This window comes from Gadus chalcogrammus, chromosome 8 (assembly GCF_026213295.1).
Source record: "Gadus chalcogrammus isolate NIFS_2021 chromosome 8, NIFS_Gcha_1.0, whole genome shotgun sequence".
Lineage (NCBI taxonomy): Eukaryota > Metazoa > Chordata > Actinopteri > Gadiformes > Gadidae > Gadus > Gadus chalcogrammus.
The window spans coordinates 11,114,750-11,134,828 of NC_079419.1; the positions used below are offsets into that span (position 1 = coordinate 11,114,750).

Consider the following 20,079-nt stretch of genomic DNA (forward strand, 5'->3'; position numbering starts at 1 on the left):
AGAAAGTAGGGGGTGTTTGTGTAGGGACAGATAACCATGAACTAGACATCTTAGCTACAACTTAAACGTTTCAACGTATTCCTTCATAACATTAATAGTATTTGCTATTCTTTTGAAGCGTTCATAATGGAATGTTTTTTATTTGGTTGGTTGGGGGCCCAATGTAGCGGCCTACCTATGCCTCTATGTTAAGACCGCCACAGCCTAAAGCCCCCGGACACGGCCTACAGCCCCGGGACCAGTCTTAAAGCCCCTGGACCCGGCCTGCAGCCTGGGTCAGGGTGAACGTTAGGATCTCTAAGTTAGAGGGTGAACGTGACAGGGTGAATTGCGACACTAACCAGGGGAAATACAGCCTGATCCAACTCATCTGAACTGACAAAACTTCAAGGAAGCTCCAGTGAGATCAGACCTGGGGTCAGTCTGCAGAGAACCGACCTGGGGTCAGTCTGCTGAGAACCGACCTGGGGTCAGTCTGCTGAGAACAGACCTGGGGTCAGTCTGCTGAGAACCGACCTGGGGTCATTCTGCTGAGAACCGACCTGGGGTCAGTCTGCAGAGAACCGACCTGGGGTCAGTCTGCAGAGAACCGACCTGGGGTCAGTCTGCAGAGAACCGACCTGGGGTCAGCATGCTGAGAACCGACCTGGGGTCAGTCTGCTGAGAACCGACCTGGGGTCAGTCTGCTGAGAACCGACCTGGGGTCAGTCTGCTGAGTGATTCATTCAAGCTCCATGGAGACACGATAACACACATAAGAGGTTGTCTTGACGATATTTTTATTGCCTGATTTTTCAGGGACACACACACACACACACACACACACACACACACACACACACACACACACACACACACACACACACACACACACACACACACACACACACACACACACACACACACACACACACACACACACACACACACATCACTGGGCTCCATGGAGGTAGAGCGAGAGGAACTTCCTGAACGTCTCCGGCCGGTAGCCAATCAGACCGGCAGGAACCTGGGAGGGGGGAGAGAGAGGTAGTGAATGACTCAGGTAGTGAGTGAGTGAGGTAGTGAATTTGTGAGTGGGTAGGGATTGAGGACGTGAATGAATTTCTTACCATCACCTCCTTCCTCCTCATGAGTGGGCGGAGCCTAGCGGAGTCATAGAGCGGAACATCTTCCTCCAGCCAGACCTGTCAATCAAACACAGCATGTATGTTACCAAGACAGACAGACAGACAGAAAGACAGACAGACAGACAGACAGACAGACAGGCTGACAGGCTAACAGGCTGACAGGCTGACAGGCTGACAGGCTGACAGGCTGACAGGCTGACAGGCAGAAAGACAGACAGACAGACAGACAGACAGACAGACAGACAGACAGACAGACAGACAGACAGACAGACAGACAGACAGACGGACAGACAGACAGACAGACAGACAGACGGACAGACGGACAGACGGACAGACAGACAGACAGACAGGCTGACAGGCTGACAGACAGGCAGACAGACAAACAGGCAGACAGACAGACCTGGTTCTTGACCCCGCTGTGGTTTGTCAGCTCGGTCGTGTTCAGCTGGAAGAAGACGAACTGGAAGGTCTGTCCGTCCGTCCCGACCGCCTGGACGCACACCGGCCGCTCCAGGGGGGGGGCGGGGCCCTCCGGGGGGGCGAGGCCACGGGCGCGGGCCAGGGCATTAGCGAAGCAGAACATGATCATCTTGGCTCGTAGCTGAGGGGGGCGGAGCCTGCAGCGCCGGTCCACGCCGTCCAGGAAGTAGAGCGTGTGGGCGTGGGGGTAAGGGTAGTCACTCCTGAACCCTGATGGGAGGAAAACACCTCCAGTCACTGTGTGTGTGTGTGTGTGTGTGTGTGTGTGTGTGTGTGTGTGTGTGTGTGTGTGTGTGTGTGTGTGTGTGTGTGTGTGTGTGTGTGTGTGTGTGTGTGTGTGTGTGTGTGTGTGTGTGTGTGTACCTGTGGTGTTCTCTGAGGGGTTGTACAGGTGGGTGGTCTGCAGGTCAATGGTTGGGGCGACGGGGTAGAAGGTCTCCAGCTCGTGGTTCGCCGTCTCCTCCACTTCCTGTCTGTCAGCGAGGGGGGGGAGGGGCCAGGCACTGCTCAGCAGGAGCCCGTTCTGACCTCTGACCTGGAACAGGTCCTCACCTGACACACACACACACACACACACACACTTTGAGGAGACTCAAGACTCACCTGTTCAGAGTTCACCTAGGCTCTGCATAGCGGGGTGGCTATGCAGAGAGGTCTTAGGTCCCTCCCCTCCTACTTGTTGTACGCCCTGGCACTTAATGTACGCACTTATTGTATGTCGTATTTAGTTATAGTACTTAAAATGGTGTAGCGTATTACCCTAGCTTTCTCTGTTGTGTACGGGGAATAAGTTAACCTAGTGATTGTTAGTGCTTGGCACTGGGTTCTATAAACATCCTTACTGTTTGGACAGAGATATTGTTGTTTCTCTTTTTTTTACAAAAGGACTGATTGTAAGTCTCTTTGGATAAAAGCGCCTGCTACACGCCCTCAATGTAAATGTAGATGTAAATGTCGTTGGGCGATGGCTAGCAGCATGGCTAGCGGCGTGGCTAGCGGCGCTATCAGCGGGGCTAGCGGCGGGGCTAGCGGAGTGACTAGCGGTGGGCTAGCGGCGGGGCTAGCGGTGGGCTAGCGGCGGGCTAGCGGCGGCCTACCTCTGCTCCAGGAGGCGGTGACGGAGTACTTCTCGGCCAGCATCCTCCTCCCTAGCTCGGGGCGGCCGGCCTGCAGGCTGGAGCAGAGCTGCAGCAGGTTGTGGACCAGAGTGGAGCTGACAGACCAACACAGGGGAACCAGGGTTACAAAGTATGGGATAGATATCAGTGTTATACATTATTAGATATATAGTAGTGTTATACATTATTATATAGATATTAGTAGTAGTATTATTATTAAACATTATTATATAGATATATTAGTAGTAGTATTATCATACATTATATAGATATATTATTATTAGGATTATACATGATTAGATACATTCAGTGTTTCCCATACATAGACCATTGTGTGGCGCGGCCCCACGGAATCAACATCGAGCGCCACGAATTGATTCAGTCTTTTTTTTTTTATAACGTGATTTGGAAATCTAAAAATCGTAGGAGCCTTCCATGTCCTTAGACCTCAGTCGGCTGCCCTCCCTGACAATATGTGCATTGCATTCATTATTTTAGTAAGTAGCCTTGTTGTACCTAGTAGTATATTGTTACTATTTATTTTATATATTGGTTCAGGTAGGTCTTGAGTTTACTTGAAATAACAACCGCTTTAGTTGTCTGTTGCAATTCATTCCTTGAATGTCGCAGAATCAAAAGTTCAGGTAAAAACTAAACTCGTGCGCTGATGCCGCGTCGCGCTGGCGCCGCCGCGTCGCCGTGCCGTGCACCCCCCCCCCCCCCGCGCACCACAAATTGGTCCTTGGTCTGTGGGAAACACTGCATATTATTATTATTATGCAAAATTAGATATTATTATTAGCATTATACATACATTATTATATATATATATTAGTATTATACATACATTATTTGATATATATCACTGGCCCTTTAGTGATCAGATTTAAAGTGTTTCAGGAAAATGGGGTATATATACATACACATTATTACATATATATTATTGCGAACTGAAACCCTCACTGAAGACCGTGCTCCTTGACAAGACATTTTCTGGCGTTTGTGTGTGTACCTGTTGCACTCTTTAGGCTCCGCCTCCGTCGTCTCCCAGAAGCAGGCGTGGTTGATGGCATTCTGCACGCGCTCATCCTGATCCGCGATCTGATTGGCCGAGCTCTCGGCCAATGCGAGGAGCTGAGGAGGCAGGCCGGGCGTCAGCTTGGTCTTGGTCAGCCACAGCGCCTGACGCACCCCTGCAGACAGGAAGTGACCGGGAGATAAACAGGAAGTGAGCCAGAGAGCAGCAGGTAGTAGATCTCCCCATTAAAATGATGTCAACTATAGCGGCACCAGTTGTTCAAGTGTGTTCGGGATCATGACAACGACACCGTCTGAGTTCAGGGTGTTGGCCCCAGCTGGGAGGCTCTGGGCTCCATACCAACAACCTCTACCTGTAGGCTGCCTAGAGCCAGATGACCCCTACCTGCTCTTTATGACCCGTCTCTGAACTAGTGGTGGATTTAATGATTCGTTTCTGTGACCCAGTTCGCGTGAGTCAGTTCGCCAAGAGGAGTCGTTCGCAAATCGTTTGTTTGTTCGTTCAGTCGAGTTTCCGGTAGCACTGAGTCTGACTGACTCAGCTGAGAACCGTGCAATGGCGTGCATTCCAGGATGCGATTTACTGCTACCGGAAACTCGACTGAACTGGGAGGAGTCGTTCACGAATCGTTTGTTCTTTCAGCCTGGTTTCTGGTAGCTGTAAATAGCATCATGGAATGCACGCCATTGCACAGTTCTCAGCTGAGTCAGTCAGACTCAGTGGAGTCAGTGCTACCGGAAACTCGTTCGTTCGTTCAGTCGAGTTTCCGGTGAATCGAATGGTGTATGAGACGAACGAGAGAAACTAACCGGTTCGGTTGGTTCGTCCTAAAGCCTCGTTCATTCGAACCGGTTTGTTCGCGAACGTGTCAACAGTACACTCAAAAAAATGATTTTTTGCCATAATAAACTTTAAGCTTAACATTTAAATTAAACCTGTTTAAAGTAAATACATCATATATTATATTCATCCATATTCATTAAATACAACATAAACCAGTTCAATAGGAAATTAAATCTGATTTATTCACATTAAGTCTATTTAATCGTTTCACTGGAATTCATTGGATCCACCTGAAGCCACTCTTTCATTCCTGAACCAGCAGACCTCGTGCTGATAAATGGACCGAGTTTGGTAAGCTTTTTATCCGTTTAAGTTAACTAGAAACCGATTATTTATTAGATGTCCACATGTTTAATGGGTAACATTAGAATAGATGTTCTGTTACTGAATATAAGCGTTTCTTTATTCATTTAGGCGAGTTATCTAGCACTGTAACTAGCACTAGCTAACTATTTAGCTAACTAGCTGGGTAACCTGGCTAGGAAAATAGTCATGAAACACCATAAATATGCTATTGCTTTCACAATGGTATCGCAAATCCCTTGGCTTATGTTGTGCAACGGCTTGTGCCCTTAGCATTTAGGCATGGTTTACGTCAGGTGGCTAGCACTACGACATTGGGTCTGCCAAAGCATTTAGCTAGCTATCGTATTTCGCATGTCCCCGCGATTGACTGGCTCCTGGCCGTTAAGGTGCAATCGAGGGAGTGGTTGCCGACCGTACACGTCCAGCCGTTGAGTAGGGAGTGAGAGCCTGTTGTCGGGCGTGTACTGGTAATCTATGAAAACGTGGTTGTTTTGATAAAACACAGTTCGAATATATGCTATACTTTGCCATCTCCAAATGTATTAAAACGTCCAAAGATGCCATATTACCACAGTTTTGGACGAGAGTTGGTAATGGCGGCTGTTGGGGGGGGGGGGGGGGGGGGGATTCATGCCCATGGACTTACATTTATCGTCTCGTGTGAATTGTCACTTATAGCCTACTTTTCCTCAATTTTCATATTCAGGTATTCTCTCTTTGGATTTACTTTGTGAAAACCAGGGCAACCTCTTAATAGTAAGTATTAGTGGCATTTTTTGTTGGGTTTTCTCTACTAAAATATTGATCAGCTAATCTGTCCCTTCCACCCTTTCTTTTTTTTCTGCAGGTTTGTGTGAATGTGGGAGTGTAAACTTTGTGACATATCACCAGTATCAAGCAGGTATTGAGCTCAGCGTTATTCTTGTAATTTAGTGCTCTTCAGATCACACTAACAGTTGCCTCTGGATCAATCTCAATCTCCACACACACACACACACAGGAGATTGTACTAATTTGTACAACTGTCAATAAATGTATTTGTTTTTTATTTATTTTCCAAATTCCTTTCCAGGCTCCTTGTTGTCGTAATAAATATGGATAATTGCTCTAATGTATGTCCTACCTTCTTATTTCTTCGCAAAATGATATTTAACTTGTGTTTTTGTAAACAGTGATTGTTGTAGCTGAATTTCAACAGAATACGAAAACTGAGGTACAGTGAAGACTATTTAAGCCCAAAAGTTAAAATGTATGCATTTCAATTACATGACAATTTTCCATCTATTTTGATCACATAACTCCAATGTAAAAAATGACATTTCAATCCATGTTTATTAATCATGTTCATGTAATCTAACCAAATACATTGGGTTTATGCATAATACCTGAGTAAGTCCAATTTAATTGATTAATGTTGAGTTTATCTAATTTATTCATGTTGAATGAACATGATTAATAAACATGGATTGAAATGTCATTTTTTACATTGGAGTTATGTGATCAAAATAGATGGAAAATTGTCATGTAATTGAAATGCATACATTTTAACTTTTGGGCTTAAATATTTTTTTGAGTGTACTTCGAACCCACCTAAAGGCTCTCTGCGGGAGTGACACATGTCGTCGTCGTCCCCGCCTTTAGAAATCACAGTCTTGCGCCCTGAACATGAATAAAGTATGATATAAATATATCACCCAATTCATACCATCTCTCATTGAACTCTTTACTGAATACCCTGACGCTCTCAGGCCCCCTGATTGCCTTGAATCACATTTCTCTACCGTAATTCAGATGGTTATTATTATGTTATCATAATAGTTTCTGCAGTACTATATTGAGCATGCTACCCGAGATATACAGTAGGCGTGCATAGTGTTTTATACTATACTTGATTAAACTCCTAAACCATCAGCCAACCTTGGGAGCAACAGTCGGCCTGTCTTCTGCTCCTCTCTAACCGTGCAGACCGTGTAAAGGTGTATCCTCACCCTCCAGGATGCTGCTCCGCTGGTGGAATACGTAGCACGGCTCATCCCGATGCAGGGCCATGTCCCGGTGCGGCGGGGACCGGTAGAAGCGCGGGTCCTTGTGGCCCATCTCCCACCGCGGGAACACCGGCTTTGACAGGCCCGGGACGTAGTGCATCCTGTCCGCGTAGGTCACGGCCTCCAGGCCTGGGATCTCCACCCGGTCCCTCGGGGGCGGCCGGTGGTTGATCTTGCCGGCTCGGCGGCTGCTGACATTGAGATGTCGCCGCGGTTGGACTCCGAAAAGCCGCGCATCGTTTAGTGAAGCCGCTTTAGACAAAAGAGGCGCCGCGGACCGTAACCGCTGTGTCGCTTCTGTGATCATTTTGCACTTCTTGTTTATATTATAGATATTCTATATGTTATAAATATATGACATATATTGTTGTTATATGAGCTGGATCACGTCCTGCAGGAGGCAGCCATGTTGGCGGTGAACTGTTCTTCGTGGTTTGACAGAGAGTCCTCAGTAGGCCATAGCGCCCCTGGTGGCTCAGGACGCCACAGCGCCCCTGTTGGCTCAGGTTGCGACAGCGCCCCTGGTGGCTCAGGAGGACATGCAGTTAGAGTGATAAGGTCGTATGACCGCATTAATAGGATTATAGATTTAAAAGGAACGCCTAGATCTTTTATTTTTAGGGAGCCACGCACAAAGTGCGAGGCAACCTATTGTCATCGTTAGTTTTATTATTATTAGTCCACCACCTTTGACTTACAGCCTAAACCGCTCGTACGCTTTGATTAAACTTTCTACGTAGAGGCTGACTCCAGATTAATAGAGAATAAATATAACACCGATTGGCAGAGGGCGGCGCTATAGCAATGGTCCAGAAATGCAAATTTGGTACAAGCATATCTCGTGACCCCTTTGACTTAAAGTCATGAAACTTTGCCCACACATGCATATCCTCATGGTGAACAAATCTACCTATGACTTCTGTATAGATAGATTTAAGGCCATCTTCAATTTTGTTAAAAACACTAAATTCCCTTAGGAACCTAGGTTTTTTGACTTAATCATCTCTGGACCAATGTCTTCAAGCTGACATTAAGGGAAGTCTACAATAAAGATTAAGGATTCATCGAAAAGGGTGTGGTTTGAAACACGTCAAGACTAAAATGCTTTATATCTTTATATCAAAATGGACTCCTATATATGATCTTGAGTCCAATACAAAAGTTGTTCAGGATATAATTCTGAACAAGATGAAATCCACATCTTTTCAATTTGGGAGTTGTATTGAAATGAGCATAAACTGTGACTAAAATTACCACAGATCCTAGGCGGAATGATTTGAGCGGGACCAACTTAGTGGCTTTTGGGGACCAAAAGTTCTAACTGCTCAAGGAAGATGAAGTCAATTGACCAAACAACATGTAACCTGTAAAATGCTGCTTGTAGCTTTTTTCCATTTTTTTTTATTTATAACTGCCTGTAATAAATGAAAGTTACACATCAGTACATTATTTGTAGAATGATCTCATTGCATATACCATAACTACTTTATATAGAAACATTATTACATGAAATATAATATTATGAAATCACATTTAGCAATATTAAACACAAAACAATGAAGAAGACACAAGACAGAGAAGGGAAACAAACAGTCAGACAGACAGACAGACAGACAGACAGACAGACAGACAGACAGACAGACAGACAGACAGACAGACAGACAGACAGACAGACAGACAGACAGTGTACATTTAATTTATCTGTTTATAGGAGATACTAACTGTAATTTTTCATAATATCCCACATTTTACTTTTTAAATATTGAGTACTTAGTATAATTACTGATGTATTTTGTATTTAACGTTTTATACTTTGACCTCTTTATTGTTCAACTACTTTGGCAATGTAAATTGTTTTTTTCTCATGCCAATAATGCTTTTTTAATTGAATTTTATTTAATTGAGATAGAGAGAGTGATGGAGTGTGGATAGTGTGATAGTGTGATAGCGAGAGAGAGAGAGAGAGAGAGAGAGAGAGAGAGACGGATAAAGAGACAAGAGGTATGGTTCGTCCCTCCCCCTCTCCTGACTGTCTCCGTCAGCCACTCAGTCTTCCCGACAACACGCTGATTCTCTGCCTCGTATTCCCGAAGCGCTCTACGCCAGGACCGAGCCCGGCGCCACGGGCCCTCCGGCGGGCTACGCTAAGAGCGCAGCGCCCCCACCGACGGAGCGTCTGGATCCGCTGCTAAACCACCACAGGAAGACAGATGATACGAGACAAAAACACTACTTTGTCCACCTTTCAACTGCAAAATACTCCCAAGAAAACACAGATTGGTAGGTAGATGGCTTCTCAACTTCAAATACAATGCGTGTTTTCCAAAAGCTGACGGAGAATGTGTGGGTTGAGATATGACGTTAGCCAGCTAGCCTTAGCTTGTGGCTAGCTGCTGCTGTGCTAACAGACTTTCTGTACTAAGTGACGGGCTTTAGACAGTACTGCTTTGTAACACAATATATCCTTTACCAAACATGGACGCATGTTAGCCTTTTAGTTTACGTTTTTTGTGTTAGGCTAACAGGGCAAGGCCACACAGTTTTAACTAACTACCTTAGCCTGACTGCTTGACTAGTTTCCTCAACATAACATATAATTACCTCACCATAACATATAATTACCTCAATATAACATCTAGTTAACTCAACATAACGTCTAGTTACCTCAACATAACATCTGGTTACCGCAACATAACATCTAGTTAACTCAACATAACACCTAGTTACCTCAACATAACACCTAGTTACCTCAACATAACATCTAGTTACCACAACATAACATCTAGGTACCACAACATAACATCTAGTTATCCAACATTACATCCATTTAACATAACATCTGGTTACCTCAACATCTAGTTATCTGACCAAAACACCTGGTTAACATAACATCCTGTTACCTCACCATAAAATATAGTTGCCTCAAAATAACATTTAACATCTAGTTACCTCAACCTAACATATAGTTAAAATAACATAACACTACTACAGTAGATGTTAGTGAGTGATGTCAGGGTTTGTGTCCAGCTCCTCTCGGGACCAGCTGATCTGGGAGTATAGTCGTATTGCTGCTGTTCATATTGGTCCGTACTCCGTATAGATCCATCATGTGTTGGAGGAAGTGATATTTGTCCATCCAGTGTTGAAGGCCTCCTAGCTGTAGTCTTTTAACCAGAGGTTCTGATGGGAGGATGAAGGTCAAGGTGAAGTACTTCGGGAGAGGAGGACATCTTAACAGACTGCTGGGAGAACAGCAGAAAGCGGTTCCTAATCCAGAGTGGGATCCTCTCTGGTTAGGCACCAGGTGTGAGGGGAACCGGTCTCACCGTGGGTGCTCTTAACATTTAACAGCTATCATATGGGTGTCAACTCCTGACCGTGACACAGCCCCAAGAGAGACCTCTTGGGTTTTAACCCGCCCCCGGCTGATTTCTGACCCAGGTGTGTGAAATGCAACATTGGTTGTCATTGGTGGAGAAGCTGGAGGAGGGAGGGATGTTTTTTGGCTGTTTAGGCACCGTCCACATGTAAAGTTTTTTTTATTTTTTAGTTTTTTTGGGCTGACCGTCCAGACGGATCCAGCGTTCATGGTGTCCAAAAACGCGCCTTGTTGAAACCAGGTCTCAGGGTGAATAAGGGGCCACTCACACTAGGGCCGTTTGCCTGTTCCGTGCTGCAGGAAGATTCAGCACGATTCCCCCCCTCCCCACTCCCCCCGCTGGCCCGTGGTCACACTGCTCCCAATGGCCGTGGCCTGGGCACGATTGCTCCTTCATACATACGTCATCACGTCGTAATACGATAAATACGTCATCACCAAGCGTCCTCGCCGCCATAACAACAATTTAGAACAACAACGTGAATACTGTCGTTGGCCCAAATTTCAAGTAAACCCTCGACTTCACTATTGCACCAACGTAAACCCACTCGTGAACCGCTTGCCGTCATTGTTTAAAATGATTGTTGTGGGGAAGAAGGGCATGGACCTATAAAGAAAGAAGGGTCGCGCAAGGACTACGTCATCCAGCTCACGTTGCGTATCTGCGCATTAGCATCTGTACTTTGGCCACGGCACACCTCTCCCAAGTGTGCCGTGGCCAAGGGGCTGTTCCGTGCTGGAATACGGATGACGTGGTCACACTAGCCAAACGTTCTAGACTTTAGTATGCAAATGAGCTCGGGCACGGGGCCGTGGCCCTAGTGTGAGTGGCCCCTAAGATAAATACGGCCCCATGCGTTTTCGTGTTAGGATTCGTGTGGACGCCTAATAGGCAAACAATGACGTCATCGCCCCCCCACCAGCTGGGCAACGTTAGAGTTCCGTCAAAGTTGTTTTGTTTGATTTTATTTGTATTATTTTTGTCCCTTGGTAAATTTAATTACTAACTGACATTAAAAAGTATTTTCTGCTCAATCTAAAAGGTTTAACAACATGTTTGTATACAGCGCGCAGGCTTAAAGGTGCGTTCACCCTCCTGGTAATAACGAGACGGCTCGCCAGTGATGACGCTCACGCTTACGCGTGTTCCCGACAGCAACCGTTCATGTGCACTTGGGAAACAGCCGGTTTGGAATCAAAAATTTCTTCACAGCAGGTTTTTTTTATCCGATAAAAACGAGTCAGAACTAAACAGAACTTAGTAGGATCAGTTTCAAGTCTGCATGCCTTTATTTCCTTGATGCCTACCACCTACTATCCTTTTTCTTTTATTTATGAGAAGCACATACAGTACTGTATGGTAGGCAACACTTCCCCTTATCTAGAGCTCGTTCACTAGTACACAATGTTTAAAACTGAGCAGTCATGCCAACAGACGTTACGTCAATCAATAGTGAAGTATGTGATATGATGGTTGATTCTTTTATATTGAGTAAGACGTTCATGTTCCTCCATGTTCATGCGTGTCACTAGTAAACCAGCGCCACACAGTGGCCTTGATTACGTACTACAGAGTTTCTACAGCGACATGCGTTTTTGCAATGAGTCCATCTTTATGGAGAAATTCCTGAAACGCATCAAAGGAAAACAGAGGGGAAAAGATAGTTTTCGCCCGTGTGGACGGGTGTTAGTTCTGCATTTCTTTCTTCTCCCTATTTACCACTCCATTCTGACAGCGCCTCCTTTGATGGGTTCCTCTGGCTGAACCAATGTAGAGGACCCTAACCAGCTGGAGCTCTGGATGTTTTCTTATTGGACATGGGGGTCTGAATGGCTCCAGCCTCACGTCAGACTCTGTCTCTGTAGCCTTTGCTAACCGGTGCTGGTATGAATTGCAGGGCCTGAGGTCTGGCAGCTGCAGTGAGTAGGAGAGCTAGAGGACTGTACTGTGTGGGAGCCGTAGCATCTGATGCTGTAGGCTGCTCCATGTAGGGCTGCTGACACAGCCTACTCATGCTGCTACACCACCCCTACACCACCCCTAAACCACCGCTAAACCACTGCACGCTATACTACCGATACTACACCACCGCTACACCACCGCTATACAACCGATACTACACCATCGCTACACCACCGCTATACAACCGACACTACACCTCCGCTACACCTGCGCTATCCAACCGATACTACACCTCCGCTACACCACCGCTATACAACTGATACTACACCACCGCTGTACAACTGATGCTACACCACCGCTGTACAACTGATGCTACACCACTGCTATACAACCGATGCTACACCACCACTACACCAGCGCTATACAACCGATACTACACTACCGCTATACAACCGATGCTACACCACCACTACACCATCGCTATACAACCGATACTACACCAACGCTATACAACCGATGCTACACCACCACTACACCACCGCTATACAACCGATACTACACCACTGCTACACAAGCGCTATACAACCGATAGTACACCACCGCTATACAACCGACACTACAACTCCGCTACACCACCGCTATACAACCGATACTACACCACCGCTGTACAACTGCTACTACACCACCGCTATACAACTGATACTACACCATCGCTACACCACCGCTATACAACAGACACTACACCTCCGCTACACCTGCGCTATACAACCGACACTACACCTCCGCTACACCACCGCTATACAACTGATACTACACCACCGCTGTACAACCGATACTACACCACCGCTGTACAACCGATACTACACCACTGCTACACCAGCGCTATACAACCGAAACTACACCACCGCTATACAACCGATACTACACCACAGCTACACCAGCGCTATAAAACCGATACTACACCACCGCTACACCACCACCGCTATACCACCACCGCTACAACATCGCTACACCACCCACTGCACCACCGCTACACCGGGCTGCTACCCCAGTGGTATTTATTCAACAGTTTTTCGTGGGTCTGAACTTAAGTGATGCTTTCAACATGTATTCAACGCATTGACCAACTGGTCACTGCTTCCACAAGAGAGGGAGGCAGGAGGAGGAGAGAGGGAGGAGGAGGTAGGGGCAGGATGTTAATCACAGTAACAGAGAAGGCAGGAGAAAGACGGGATGAGTAGAAAGAGAAGAGGTGGAAGGGAGAGAGGAGGAAGGGAGGGAGAGAGGATGAAGGTTAGGAGGGAGGGAGGAAGTGGGAGAGGAGGGAGGGAGGGAGAGAGGAGGAGGAGGAGGAAGGGAGAGAGGAGGAGGAGGAAGGGAGAGAGATTTTGGTGGAGGAGGAGGTGGAACTAGGGAAACCTAATCTCCCTCCCTGTGTTTTCTTCAGTGTGGGAACAAACCGCTAGTTATCATTTCCAGCTCCTCCTACCTCTGGCCAGTAGACCCCCCCCCCCCCCCCCCTTCCTTCTTCTGCTAGCAAGGATTCTGGTCTACAATGGAGATATCTTCAGGATATGGTTGAGAGGGGCCTTCCACCCTTGGAAAGTCTAATGGCTCGTCTGTTGTGTATCTCCAGGGGACCAGTGAGCCATGTGACCAGAGCCGTCGGAGACACCAGAACCTTCGCTCAACATTCTCCTCCAATGCAGTGAACAGGAAGCTGCTAACGTGTAGCTCCCACTAGCCCTGCTGCAGCCACATTGTTTAGCTAGTGGAAGGCTAGGCTGGAATGGTGCAGCACTCAGCCTGAAGGTGAAGTCAGCTGTGCTTGCTAGCCACATGTAGCATGTTAGCATGTAGTTAGCTACCGACTGTGGCAGATCAAGTCATTCTTTTCCTCTTCATCCTGACCCCTGGCCCCTACCGGGGGGGCTGGCCCATTGACCAATCACTACCTTCAGCCAGCGACCTTCCAGTGGCCATATCTTCTGAAGCTAGCCTAGCTAACACACTAGCATCCCAATATCCTCTTATAGCTAACCACCCAGCATCTCCTGTCTCCTCCTATCCTAGATAACCACTTATATCTCCCTAGGCTAGCTAACCACATTTCATCTGCCGAGCCTAGCCATCCTAGCTGAGACCTAGCATCTCCCTGAGCTTGCCCCTCCTCGCTAAGCGCTATCCCGGCCAGGCCGCAGGCGGCTTCTCTGAGCGGTTGAGGGGTGCATGGAACCAGCGTAACCGTGGAGAGACCAGGCTACCACAAGCTGATGGACTTTGACAAGCGGGGGGCGGGCGGCGGCGGGGGCGGGGCTAAGGGCGAGGCTGAGGAGGGCAAGAGGATGTCGGCCAAAGCGAGCAACCGGTCGGGGCACGGCAGCCGCAGCGCCGGCTCCAACTCCGGGGTTCTGATGGTCGGACCCAACTTCCGCGTCGGCAAGAAGATCGGCTGTGGCAACTTTGGAGAGCTGCGGCTGGGCAAGAACCTGTACACCAACGAATACGTGGCCATCAAACTGGTAAGGAACCAGTGTACATGTACCAGAACCATCATCAAACTGGTTCTGAACCATTACACATGTACCATCAAACTGGTAAAGAACCATTATACATGTACCATCAAACTGGTACGTAACCTCTACACATGTACCATCAAACTTGTAATGAACCATTATACATGTACCATCAAACTGGTAATGAACCACTACTTATGTACCAGAACCACAATCAAACTGATACTGAACCACTACACATGTACCATCAAACTGGTAATTCAACACTACACATGTACCAGAACCATCAAACTAGTACGGAACCACTATACATGTACCAGAACCATCAAACTAGTACGGAACCACTATACATGTATCAGAACCATCAAACTGGTACTGAACCACTACATGTACCAGAACCATCAAACTGGTACTGAACCACTATACATGTATCAGAACCATCAAACTGGTGCTGAACCATTACACATGTATCAGAAGAACCATCTGGTACTGAACCACTATGGATGCATCATAGAGACTGACCCTCCACTTCCTGTCTAGGAGCCAATCAAGTCGCGTGCTCCCCAGCTCCACCTGGAGTACCGGTTCTACAAGCAGCTGGGCAGCTCAGGTGAGACCTCTCCTCCCCTGACCTGGTGAGCGGACCCATAGAGACCCTGACCCCTGACCTCTAACCTCCCCCCCTCCCCCCCTCCAGAGGGTGTACCCCAGGTGTTCTACTTCGGGCCGTGTGGGAAGTACAACGCCATGGTTCTGGAGCTTCTGGGGCCCAGCCTGGAGGATCTGTTCGACCTCTGTGACCGCACCTTCTCCCTGAAGACCGTGCTCATGGTGGCCATCCAGCTGGTGAGCAAGGCTGCGAGCGTCTGGAGCTCTGTTAGCGTCTGGCTGCTATTGTCTGGAGCTGCTATTGTTAGCTCTGCTAGCATCAGGGCTGCTAGCGTCTGGCTGCTAGCGCCCATCGGCTAGCTGCTGGAGCTGTCTCCGGAGCTGCTAGCATCAGGGCTGCTAGCATTAAATCTGCTAGCGTTAGGGCTGCTACCTTCAAGGCTGCTAGAGCTAATTCTGCTAGCGTTATGGCTGCTAGCGAAAGGGCCGCTAGCGAAAAGCTGCTAGTGTTAGCTCTGCTATCGTTACTCCTGTTAGCTTCAAGGCTACTAGCCTTAGCTCTGCTTGCTTTACTCCTGCTAGCTTCAAGGCTGCTAGCCTTAGCTCTGCTAGCGTCAGGGCTGCTAGCTGCTTGTTAATTTCATGGTGATCTCACAGTGAAGTTCACTGGGAATTCTCAATGGTTGACAGGATCAATGTTTCCATCGTCATCACCGCCATGTTTCCGCTTGCAGCCTCCATCTCCTCTAGACAACCGGTGTGGTTCTAGAAGGTTCTACAGCCTCTGTATCTCCTCTATATAACCTGTGTGGTTCTAGAAGGTTCTACAGCCTCTGCATCTCCTCCAGATAACCCGTATGGAGTTTGTCCACACACGGAGCCTGATCTACCGGGACGTGAAGCCGGAGAACTTCCTGGTGGGCCGGCCGGGCTCCAAGCGGCAGCACACCATCCACATCATCGACTTCGGCCTGGCCAAGGAGTACATCGACCCAGAGACCAAGAAGCACATCCCCTACCGCGAGCACAAGAGCCTGACGGGCACGGCGCGCTACATGAGCATCAACACGCACCTGGGCAAAGGTTCATACTGCTGTTCTACTCGATACATCTCTAGATCTAGAGACTCTTCTTTAGAACTACACCTGTAAACATATCTATAGAATAGGTCTGTTGAGATGGATATCCATAGATGTATAGATGTAAGTCTATATCTATAGAGGTTTATAGAACTATATGATACGATGTCTATTAATTCAGAATGTATTAATATAAATGTATACATTTAAAATGGGTTCAAATATAGTATACATTTAGAATGGGTTCATATAAAGATATATATATATGGTAGAATTCAGTTCTATAGCTATATGAATGTAGAACTGACCTGCCTCTTCTTGCAGAGCAAAGCCGTAGAGACGACCTGGAGGCGCTGGGTCACATGTTCATGTACTTCCTGCGAGGCAGCCTCCCATGGCAGGGGTTAAAGGTCAGCAGCCCCTCTCCACCTTAGCATGTCCTAGGTCGCTAGAAGAGAACCACACGAACCCTCCCAAGCTGGGACGTGTGTGTGTGTGTGTCAGGACGCGTGTGTGTGTCAGGACGTGTGTGTGGGTGTATCAGGACATGTGGGTGTATCAACATGTGTGTGTGTGTGTGTGCAGGCGGACACCCTGAAGGAGCGCTACCAGAAGATAGGAGACACCAAGAGAGACACGCCCATCGAGGTCCTCTGTGAAGGCTTCCCAGGTCAGACCCCCTGCCAACAGTGTGTGTGTGTGTGTGTGTGTGTGTGTGTGTGTGTGTGTGTGTGTGTGTGTGTGTGTGTGTGTGTGTGTGTGTGTGTGTGTGTGTGTGTGTGTGTGTGTGTGTGTGTGTGTGTGTGTGTGTGTGTGGTAACCTGTGTGTGTGTGTGTGGTAACCTGTGTGTGTGTGTGTGTGTGTGTGTGGTAACCTGTGTGTGTGTGTGTGTATGTGTGTGGTAACCTGTGTGTGTGTGTGTGTATGTGTGTGGTAACCTGTGTGTGTGTATGTGTGTGGTAACCTGTGTGTGGTTGGTAACCTGTGTGTGGTGTGGTGTGTGTGTGTGTGTGTGTGTGTACAGAAGAGATGGCGACATACCTGCGCTACGTGCGCCGGCTGGACTTCTTTGAGAAGCCGGATTACGACTACCTGAGGAAGCTGTTCACCGACCTGTTCGACCGCAACGCCTTCACCTTCGACTACCAGTACGACTGGACCGGCAAGCCCCTAGTGAGTCTGCTCTAGATCTATACATCTGTATCTAGACCACTGGTGAGTATACCTACTCTAGATCTAGACCTAAACCACTGGTGAGTCTACCTGCTCTAGATCTAGACCTAAACCACTGGTGAGTCTACCTGCTCTAGATCTAGACCTAAACCACTGGTGAGTCTACCTGCTCTAGATCTAGACCTAAACCACTGGTGAGTCTACCTGCTCTAGATCTAGACCTAAACCACTGGTGAGTCTACCTCCTCTAGATCTAGACCTAAACCACTGGTGAGTCTACCTACTCTAGATCTAGACCTAAACCACTGGTGAGTCTACCTGCTCTAGATCTAGACCTAAACCACTGGTAAGTCTACCTGCTCTAGCTCTAGACCTAAACCACTGGTGAGTCTACCTGCTCTAGATCTAGACCTAAACCACTGGTGAGTCTACCTGCTCTAGCTCTAGACCTAAACCACTGGTGAGTCTACACGCTCTAGATCTTTGCCTTTGCTGGATCGTAACAAGACGTTAGATGAGGCTAACTCGCATCACTTCCTGTGACATCACTTCGTTTCCCCAGCCCACTCCGATTGGTCCGGTGGCCAGCGAGACGCCGCTACAGAACAGCAGCCGAGAGAAAGCCCCCGCCCACGCTAAACACCAGGTACACACACACACACACACACACACACACACACACACACACACACACACACACACACACACACACACACACACACACACACACACACACACACACACACACACACACACACACACACACACACACACGGTTGGTTGTGTGTGGAGGGGGTCTCTTGCATGGTCTCTAAGCACGTGCACTCGCCCCACTGACGTGCACTCCTCCTCCTCCTCTTAACACTGACACTAAACTGTTCTCTCCTCTTTTCTCCTGCTCCCTCAATCTGCACCTCCACCTGCTCCCTCTCATTCTGCACCTCCACCTCTCCGTTGCTAACTTCTACTTAATTTAACCTCTTCTCCCTTTTACGTTCCCCCTACCCCCACCTCCTCCGGCTCTTCCTCCTCCCTACCACCACCTCCTGCTCTTCCTCCTCCCTGCCACCACCAACTCCACCGCCTCATCCCCCCACACCCCTCCTCCTGCTCCTCTAGTCTCCAGAGGGGAAGGGCAGTGAGTCCCAGCCGACTCCTGTGACCAATCGAGAGCTTCTGGGCTCCCATCTCACTGCTGATAGGCTGGGAGGTTCTGTCCAGGTACTGCTGCCGGTCTGTGATAGGCTGGGAGGGAGGGTTAGTCTGTCCATCTGAAGGGTTCTGGGTTCGATCCCAAACGTCCACAGTCTACCCGTAGGCCTCCTAAAGCCAAACGACCTCTGACCCCGCTGGGAGGGGATAGCTGATCCATGTGGGGAGGTTCAGGTCCAGGACGAGGGTAGTCTGGCTATTGCCAGACCAAGCTCAATCGTAGATTGCACGTTGGTCTGGGGAAGCTGCTGTCATTTTCTTCAGCACAAGAGGCGTGATCAACGGTCCTAGTTCAACTGACTGTACGCGATTGGCTGCTTGCCGTCGCTTCCCTGTCGTCATTGTGTTAAACCAGCCAATAGCGCGCCAAGGGGAAAAGCCAGTTCGGTGATTGGCTACCGCAAAAACGAATCTGAAGCAGAAAGAAATGTATTGCTCTTCTCCAGAACCTTGTGCAGGGCGAACTCAAATCGCCGGCAGAATGGGCGGGGCTACCCAGTCTAGGGCGAGGGGTGTGTTCTGTTCAGGCTGTGGCTGTCGTTCATTGGTTGTCCTGTTATTGCCCCGCCCCCTGATCTGCCTCCAGGTGATGAGCTCGACCAATGGGGAGCTGAATACGGACGACCCGACTGCAGGACACTCCAACGCACCAATCACAGCCAACGCTGAGGTGGAGGTGGCCGACGAGACAAAGTAAGACCTAACCCAAAACAAGAAGGATGACCTCAACATAATGCCTGATGACTAACTGTGTGTGTGTGTGTGTGTGTTAGGTGCTGCTGTTTCTTTAAGAGGAGGAAGAGGAAAGTCCTCCAGAGACACAAGTGAGAAGATGAACCACATCGCCCCCCGCCCCCTCCCCCTACACCCCCCCCCCCCCCCCTAGACCAGTCCAGTCCGGACTAGTCTAGACTGGACTAGACTGGTCTGGACTAGTCCGTGCTGGACTGGACTAGTCTGATCTGGACTAGACTTGCCTGGACTAGACCGGTCTTAACTAGACTGGTCTGGTCTGGACAAGTCTAATTTGGTCTGGTCTAGACAGGACTGGTCTGGTCTTATCTGGTCTAGACTGGTTTGGCTTAGACTGGTTTGGGCTAGACTGGTCTTGTCCAGACTGGTCTGTACTGGTCTTGAGCAGAGAGAGAGAGAGAGAGAGAGTGAGAGAGCCCCACCAAAGTGCATGTGGATGCGTTGGATGTGGTCCCCGGAGGCAGAGCCACTAGGGAGGGTGGAGCCTTGTTGT

At 48.2% G+C, this 20,079-nt stretch overlaps 2 protein-coding genes and 1 long non-coding RNA gene across 7 annotated transcripts; 2 read left to right on the top strand and 1 right to left on the bottom strand.

The window, feature by feature from the left end:
- Positions 1-767: 767 nt before the first annotated feature.
- mrpl37 (mitochondrial ribosomal protein L37) lies at positions 768-7,387 on the bottom strand. The gene is made up of 7 exons (XM_056597779.1): positions 6,905-7,387; positions 3,741-3,921; positions 2,708-2,823; positions 1,974-2,162; positions 1,531-1,820; positions 1,113-1,187; positions 768-1,009 (listed from the first exon to the last, which is right to left on the bottom strand). Exons 1-7 carry the CDS (start codon positions 7,266-7,268, stop codon positions 932-934), a joined length of 1,293 nt encoding a protein of 430 aa, XP_056453754.1. The 5' UTR covers positions 7,269-7,387; the 3' UTR covers positions 768-931.
- On the top strand, positions 4,656-6,093 carry LOC130388321 (uncharacterized). 2 transcript variants are annotated; one of them, XR_008896400.1, is made up of 4 exons: positions 4,656-4,901; positions 5,623-5,672; positions 5,764-5,817; positions 5,989-6,093. It is a non-coding gene; the product is annotated as an uncharacterized LOC130388321 (long non-coding RNA). The 2 variants fall into 2 exon arrangements; XR_008896399.1 differs by having other exon boundaries at positions 5,764-6,093.
- Positions 7,388-8,969: 1,582 nt separating the features above from the next.
- On the top strand, positions 8,970-19,698 carry LOC130387026 (casein kinase I-like). Of its 4 annotated transcripts, none has more exons than XM_056595950.1 (12): positions 8,970-9,241; positions 13,880-14,765; positions 15,300-15,369; positions 15,457-15,605; positions 16,217-16,451; positions 16,772-16,857; positions 17,033-17,117; positions 17,476-17,621; positions 18,184-18,267; positions 18,741-18,842; positions 19,420-19,526; positions 19,607-19,698. In XM_056595950.1, exons 2-12 carry the CDS (start codon positions 14,517-14,519, stop codon positions 19,659-19,661), a joined length of 1,368 nt encoding a protein of 455 aa, XP_056451925.1. In that variant the 5' UTR covers positions 8,970-9,241; positions 13,880-14,516; the 3' UTR covers positions 19,662-19,698. The 4 variants fall into 4 exon arrangements, with proteins under 4 accessions (XP_056451925.1, XP_056451924.1, XP_056451926.1 ...); XM_056595949.1 differs by having other exon boundaries at positions 8,971-9,241; positions 17,473-17,621; XM_056595951.1 differs by lacking the exon at positions 18,741-18,842 and having other exon boundaries at positions 8,971-9,241; positions 17,473-17,621.
- The last annotated feature ends 381 nt before the right edge of the window (positions 19,699-20,079 follow it).